This window comes from Populus euphratica, unplaced genomic scaffold, assembly GCF_000495115.2.
Source record: "Populus euphratica unplaced genomic scaffold, PopEup_1.0 scaffold12.1, whole genome shotgun sequence".
Taxonomy (NCBI): domain Eukaryota; kingdom Viridiplantae; phylum Streptophyta; class Magnoliopsida; order Malpighiales; family Salicaceae; genus Populus; species Populus euphratica.
In genome coordinates, this window is record NW_011499858.1 from 110,078 (window position 1) to 117,770 (window position 7,693).

Genomic DNA, 7,693 nt, shown 5'->3' on the forward strand with positions numbered 1-7,693 from the left:
CCTATTATTACAACATGACATAAAATAAAAGGTTACCCTGCAGAGATTTATTTATTTATTTTTTATATCCCGGTCCCAACGGGCCCACGAGGGCAAACAAAACCGGAACTCAAACTGTGTCCTAAACCGTCTATACCCCAAATATTTCTTCCAATCCACGGCGCTCTTTAATCACAAAAAAGCCCCATGCGCAATTTAGCCTACAGCGCGCTTCTACGGCGAGAAAGCAAGATAAGGACGAGTTAAAAAACAAAAAGGTTAGTCGCACGCAAGAGGCCAATCCTAAGAAAACGTCCAAACCCACCACCAAAAGAAAGCCACTTTGGCGCATGTTAGCGGCATAGAGAGCATATAACACGACCATGGTCCGGAAAAACTAGCTAGAATCTGCGCAGGTTAGCAGGGAATGAAACGTGAAACACGCTAAACTAAATGGAACTACAAACACAAACAGAAGCCAAATAAAGGCAGAAACACATCAAGTAACAACCTGAAGGGCAAGCAGCTTAGCAAAATGAAAGAAAAACACTTACCTGGGCCAAAAGTTGGGCTTCGAAGAAAGCAGAAACTAGTAAAGTAGTCAAAACCTCGCAGGCGCAGGCGCACATTAGCAAGCCGTTAGTAAGGGTAACTGTCACTGATCCGTATCGAGCCTCCATTTGCGGGCGTCAAAAAAAGGAAAAAATAGAGAAACCTGCGAAAACAGGATCCATGACCGTTAGATCTATTCCAAAAACCGTATCAGCTGTCAGATCTCGCACCACGCAAAAGACAAAAAAATCCAAAAAAATAAAAATAAAAATAAATGAAAATCATAATTATATAAACAAAAACAAATAAAAATCTTGTTTTCAAGAATGTTCGTTTAACAGTGAAAAAAAAAAGTTAAACAGAGAGATGAGAACGTATTTTAAAGAAAACGTGTTTTTTTCAACACAGAACTAGACAAAAAACAGCTTTCTGCGAAGATAAACCCTTGCCGGCGACGGTCTTCGACAGGGATATTCAAAATTGAAAAACGAGCACAAAGTCAAGTTAAACTATATCGGAAATCGTAACAGAAGCAAACAAACTCCAGAAGTTTGAAGCAAAACAAGTAAATTCTCATGGAGAAAGCATCAAAATTCAACGGAACCAGAGAATTTGAAGCAAAAACGAGCAAAGCTTCACAAAAAGGGCGAATAAAACACGATGAATTACTCGGTTTTCACTGTAAACAAGAAAACTGGAGCAAAGAGAGCTTAATTTGACTCAAAGAACTCACAAAACCTCAAAACGGCAAGTAAACAAGAAATCAACAGAAAAAAACTTTCATTGTCGGAGGAAAAGTACAGAACCGAGCTCAAAAGAAAGCGAACCAAGCAGAGAAGTGATCAAAACAGAGAAAATAAAACACAAGGAAGAGAATTAGAGAGGTGAAGCGTACCAGGAATGAAGATCTGAGCACAGAGAGAGCAGATCTGGAGGTTTGAGGCTCTAAAACATGAAGAAACAAGCGTTAAGAGCTCCCTGCATTTTGGACCGTTGGATCTTGATCGTAGAGACAGAAGAGAGACTCCAGAAGATATAGAAAAAAATAAATATCATCACAAAAAGAAAGAGAAAGCAGAGAATACTGGTGTGGCATGGTGACTGATTGACTAACTGCCCGTAGTTTCTCATTCAGGTTTAGGGCAGGTCGGGCAGGGTTCTTCTCGATGTAAATTTTGAAAAGCTCGTGAGTTCGGGCTGCCCATGGAGAGTAAGAAAGGACAAGTGTGGGTATTATTAAAAAGATTTTAATAATTGTTTTTTCTTTTTACATAATTATCTCTTGCTTCTTTTTATTAAATTGTAATTTATTAAACTATGAGGCTTTTTGTTGAAGTCTCTCTGTCGTGTTTTTACTGTACTGGCTTGTCTCTTAGTAATCATGGTTTGGTTAATAAACCAGTTTAAATAAGGTTAACTAACCACTGCTAAGATATACAATTCTCGGTCACTTTACAGTGGGGATCAGTTCATTGGATTTTAACCGCGAAAAAAAAAGTGTAAAGACGGTGCTCTTGTGTTTCCCACAGAAAAAATCAACCCATTCAACCCATTAATAATAATAATAATAATAATAATAATAATTTTTAAAAAAATAAAAATAATAATTCAAATTAATCTGAGTTAACTTACTAAATTTATAATTTAAATTACAAAATCAAGATAATTTTATAAAAAATAAATAAATAAATTAAAAATAATGAAAAATTTTTTTATTTAAATTAAGTTTTTCTAAAAAATCCACTTAAAAAAAAGTTGCAAAACATTCTAAAAATCTAAATAAACTTGTATATAAGACAAAAATATAAAAAAAACAGTTTTAGAAATAAAAAGAACTTAAAACCAAAAACCAAAAACCATAAAATAATGAATTTTTTTTATTTAAATTAAGTTTTTCTAAAATAATGAAAAATTTTTTTATTTAAATTAAGTTTTTCTAAAAAATCCACTTAAAAAAAAGTTGCAAAACATTCTAAAAATCTAAATAAACTTGTATATAAGACAAAAATATAAAAAAAACAGTTTTAGAAATAAAAAGAACTTAAAACCAAAAACCAAAAACCATCTCAAGCTTAAATCTATCCTCTCAAATAAGGTAAAGGAAAAATGTCAATTTCTTCTTATCGAATAAAATTTGTTAATACAAAAATTAATTTTTTTACTATTAGAATTGACACCAATTGAATTTATTCTTTTTCTTTCACTAAAATTTAATGACCTTTTCTCTTATATTTTAAATCTAGAGATTGAAAAATGAAAAAAAAAAAAATTTTTGCATTTGAGAGTCAATTTTAGAAGAAAAAAATAGGGAATAAAAAAGTATTCATTGTCAAATAGATAAATCAAAGCTAACTTTTTGGTGTTAATGTCACAAGCACCACCTAACCTTTTTTTACCTTTTATTTTAATCCCTATCTTTAAATTTTGCCTTTACATAACAAATTATAAGAACCTGACAACTAATGTTATGATAAAAAAAATTAAATTAAAGAGAAGAAAAAAGTTTGATGAACAAAATAATAAAAAAAAAGCCCATCTATTATAAATTAAGTTATAATCCGCGTATTCCAGGTTAGATGTATGCTCCTAACATGTTAAGGGAGCATTTACAGTTATGATCCTAAAAACTTAATACAATGAATCCTACAATTTTAATAAACAAGGAAGAATTATATATAAAAAATACTCAATAATTTAATTCATTTTCAAACAATGAATTTATTAAATTTTGTAATTGATTTTGTCCTTTGTAGTTTAGGGTTTTGTTTGTATTTGATTTGCATGGCCATAAGCAATTTGGATTTTGTTGATCGGTTCATCTTTAAAATATTCATGTTCATTGTTTTCTATTTTTTTTCTCCTTTTCAGACATTGAAGTAAGGTTAAGCGGATTGTATGGTCTAAACACGCGTGCATTTATGGCCATGAGCGTGTAATGGCATGGCCTTGAGCAGTGGCCATGAGCTTGAGCCATAAAACAATTGTTGAAAGACTTACTTCTAACAAAGGAAGGCTTGGTGAATCTGAGAACTTAGTTAGAAGGCAAAGTAGGCTTACCATAATTTGATAGCTATAGTTAAATTACGTTGTCATGTTCGAGAGAATCACAATCACAAATACAAATATAAAAACTACAGTTACATTAAAAAAAAATGGAAAATCACCATCCACTCCGTCACAAAATTATTGTTATAGTGTCAGTTTTTTTTTTTTATAACTCAAGTTTTATTACCTCTTTAATTCCATTCTTTTAAATTAGATTGGATTGGTAATAGATTTGATATTTTGCTTTGATTGGCTTCGTGTAGGTTTCATGTTATATTAGGGGAACAAACAACACTCAATTGATACTTAGTTTAGCAAAATTAAATGAAATTATATTGATTTAAAATAATTTGAGTTATAGGAATTGAATTTGAATAATAAATAAATATTCAACCTTTTTTTTTTTAAGAGTCAGGGACTAAAGTGCATAAGCAAGGGAAAGATCAAACCCATAAACAAATTTGGTCACTTTATTTTTATTTTTATTTTTATTTTTATTGGATTTTTTAAAATGTAAAATAAATCTTGATTTTTTTATTTGAAATAATTAAGGCTTGAGGGACTAAATTTAAGACTAAAAACAATTGTAGGGACCAGTGTTGACAAATAATGAAAAATAGGTTAAAGTGTGTATTGCATATACCAATGTGTAAAGGAAGTTGCCACACATGCGGTTGCCTCCAGTGTCAGAATGCATCCATCTTTGATGGTGTTTAATGCATCTCAACAAGACCTTTTTGAATGCATAACATGTGTGGTGGTTGGTTGCACATAAAAGAGTTTATTTTTTTTTCCCCTTCTCCTCCCTTTTTTCTCTCTCTTATCCTTGGACTTTATGTTATTCTATAAAAAAAACTCAAATTATTTTTCTCCTTTTGGTTTTTATTTTAGACTGAGTCATTCTTTTTTTGGATTCTTTTTTAAAAATTATTTTTATCAAATTAATCATTCAATATTAGATTAATTAGAAATTAAACTTTATGATTTTTTTGATAAGATAATTTCGATCTAATGACCTGGGTCACAGGTTTTAAAAATTAACTTGTGTAACATTATTTTATTTTACTTTTTTTTTTACATGTGGCTTTTTTTAAAAAAAATTATTTGTCAACATTGAGTTTTTTTAAAGATTAGTCATCATTATTTTTCTTGTTTTGATGAGTTAACTCAATTTGACTCAAGTGTTTTTTATTGGTTTTTTTAAATATATATTTTTTATTTTTCAAGATTATATTTTTATCAATAACATAATAAAGACAAGTCTTAAGAATATATTGTTAGGAGCTAGCAGGCCATCATGCTTGAAGAAAAACATAGCTAGATTTAAATAGTCATTGCTAATAATAACTTCCTTACAAACCACTAAATATTTACAAATCCAAAATAAATAGAACTTGAATTCTATGGCAACAAGGTTGTTACCTTTAAGGAATTCTAGTGCAAATTTTTTAAAAGATTTTCTAGACTTCACGATGATGAGTAACTCTCTTTTCCTTTCTAACTCTACACTTAACAAGTTTATAGTTATCAAAAGAGAAAGTAGTTATAATTTTAAATATAATTGGAGGGAAATAAGCCACATCTTGGATTCGTCACTGTTGCTCCTCGCGGTCTTTCTAAGCATGAGTGTTATTTCTTATTTGTCTTATTGATTCCTTGTTTATATGCATATTTTTCTCATAATTCTATAACTTCACTTGCTAGTCAATGGTTGGAGCTTGGGCTTGTGATTTCAGTTCAGCATGATAACAAGGCATTCATGGGTCGTTCACTTCTTGATTCCCTAATGCTAGCACTTGAAAATTCACTTTGAAAAAAAAATGCAAAAAAACTAGGACGATAATACTTCAATTATTCTGAAAAATTAGGATAATAATGGGTCACTACAAACATTCGATTTTAATATATTTATAATTTCTAATCATAATTTATTTCAACAGCAATTTATTTAGATGTGATAATCAAGGCTTATTCTATCAATCTTAAGTTGCGCATGAGCGGTGTTTTCGATGTCAAGATTTGAACCCACTACTGTCTCGTCGAATCACTCGAGCATCTTTCCTTCCATCCAATTATTCTCGACTTCTAGCTTAGTAGCTTCTTTTTTTACATGCACAAAGGAAGTTTGGAATTAAAACTCTGTTTGGTATTACAGTTTAACCTTATTTTTTAATTAAATATTATTAATTATTAAATATTTTTAAATTTTTTTGATGTTCTTGTGTTAAAATTAAATTTAAAAAAATAAAAAAAACATTGTTATAAAACATTTTTATCACTACAACTTGAAGCTGGTGAGAGGGACTGAGGGCCACTGTGCTCGTATTCCAGGCCCAGAAAGGGTGATCCCAACTCCACCTGAATTTAATAAATTGATTTTTGGAGGGCAGCGACTATTGGGTAAAAAAGAGAAGCTCGTGGATCCAGTTCATCACCGCAGCTGTCAAGATCCAGCCATTCAGATCAGTATGTTTATCGGGTTTCTTCTGTGTGTGTGTGTAATGGCATTGCAGCTGGCATGTGGACACTGCTCAGCAAAGTTAAAAAACATAAAGAAGAAGGTTGAAGGATGCAAATAATTTATATTTAAATCATTGGAAAGGCATCTTAAGCATCCAAAAAGCTTTCAAAGGATGGTGTCTTAATTTAATACCAAAGTGGATAAAGATAAGAAGGATCTATATCATCAAGGTCTCGAGGCGTGAACTATGAAAAGAAAATTACTTTACTAGATGTTAACAAAAACCTAAATGTGCTCAGACGTGAGTGAACATTGTTTATTCTGATAGTGTTTTCCTTTCTTTTACCCCTTGGGTTTTTTACATTTTGATCCCTTGATTCTTGTTACTTATTATTCAGTCCTTCAATTTTATTTTAATTTATTTGAATTTGAAGCTTAAAAAATGTTCAACCCCACTTGTTTAAATTGAATTTTTTTTAAGTTTTACTCTTTAATATTATATTTGTTAGATAATTGAGTTTCATAGTTTTATTAAGTTTGTTTTTTATGAGTTTATCCTAATCTTGCAACCAAGTCACAAATTTAATAAGTTAACTCTGATGAATACGAGATGAGTTTTTTGTCTATTTATAAAATTATTTTTTTAATTTTATTATTTAACAGAGAATTAAACTTCAACTTCTTATTTTTGTTATTTTATGTTCTATAGAGTTATATATTTTTATTAATTTTACCTATCAAATAAGATAACAAATATCATTTTAAGAGTATTAAGATGATGCATTTCAATTATATTGATAAAAATTTATTTTTTATAATTAATATTATTAAATTAATCAAGTTTAGTTAACTCCACCGTTTTAGTCAATGATCTGAACCTAAAAAAACTTTAGTCTGGCGTATGATGTAACATGAGTCGGGACAGAGGTATAAAATTTAAGAAAATAGTTCCCAGCCTCAATAATGAAACACTCCATCTATTTGATTTTCCTCTAAGAACAAGTTTTGCCAAAACTATTGCACTCAGCAACTTTTAGCACATTCACGGTCTCACATGAAATCCACAAATGCTAAAAGTGCAATTGTATGATATCCATTGAATTTACACAAATTTAATATGTTTTTTTGGGTTCCCTCCTAGCTTAGAACGTCATCGTCATCATCTTTTAAGAAAATCATTTGGTCTCGTTTGGTTTTTCTAGCATGTGGAAACCTTCAATTCATTGACATTAGGGCGGCCCTTTAGGACATGTGTTGGAAAAAACCCTAATTTTGACTGATATAATTGTGAACCTATTATTTTACTAATAAGTGAGACGCTACGTCAGCACAAGTTTCGTCTAAAAATAATAATAATAAAAGACAGTGTCCATGCAACTTCCTTCCCTGACAAATGACTCATCCCATTTCAGTCAAGTTGATTGTATGTATTTCAATCTTCAACTTATTTCTTCCATGTAAAAGCAGAGACCAGTAGTGTGGCAAATGATAGAATCGGGACATCCATGGATAAGTGTTCTTGAAATTGGTGTGCATGGTGGGGCTTGATTTGTCGACGGGCATAGATTCTTAGCTTATCAAGGAGTTTGTTATATATTAAAAATGCAAGGCTTAATTAGGGAAATATATTGTCATCCCATAATTTCAGACCTACGT

General features: G+C 30.5%; 2 protein-coding genes across 4 annotated transcripts in view; both read right to left on the bottom strand.

Moving 5' to 3' along the window:
- The window catches only part of LOC105123844 (prostatic spermine-binding protein-like), a 3,331-nt gene extending 1,719 nt beyond the window's left edge, over window positions 1–1,612 (bottom strand). The window contains exons 1-3 of one of the 3 annotated variants that reach the window (XM_011023585.1): window positions 1,427–1,611; window positions 948–956; window positions 534–694 (exon numbers count right to left, since the gene is read on the bottom strand). In XM_011023585.1, coding sequence (XP_011021887.1) covers window positions 534–659 — 126 coding nt within the window. In that variant the 5' untranslated portion in view covers window positions 660–694; window positions 948–956; window positions 1,427–1,611. Of the gene's footprint in view, window positions 1–533; window positions 725–947; window positions 957–1,426 lie in introns of all 3 variants that reach the window. The other 2 variants (XM_011023587.1, XM_011023586.1) reach the window with 2 other exon arrangements.
- Window positions 1–3,193, bottom strand: part of LOC105123847 (E3 ubiquitin-protein ligase MARCH8-like) — a 26,399-nt gene extending 23,206 nt beyond the window's left edge. The window contains exon 1 of the mRNA XM_011023590.1: window positions 3,178–3,193. The gene's annotated coding sequence lies outside the window, so the exon portion shown is untranslated. The remainder of the gene's footprint in view (window positions 1–3,177) is intronic.
- Window positions 3,194–7,693: the final 4,500 nt, after the last annotated feature.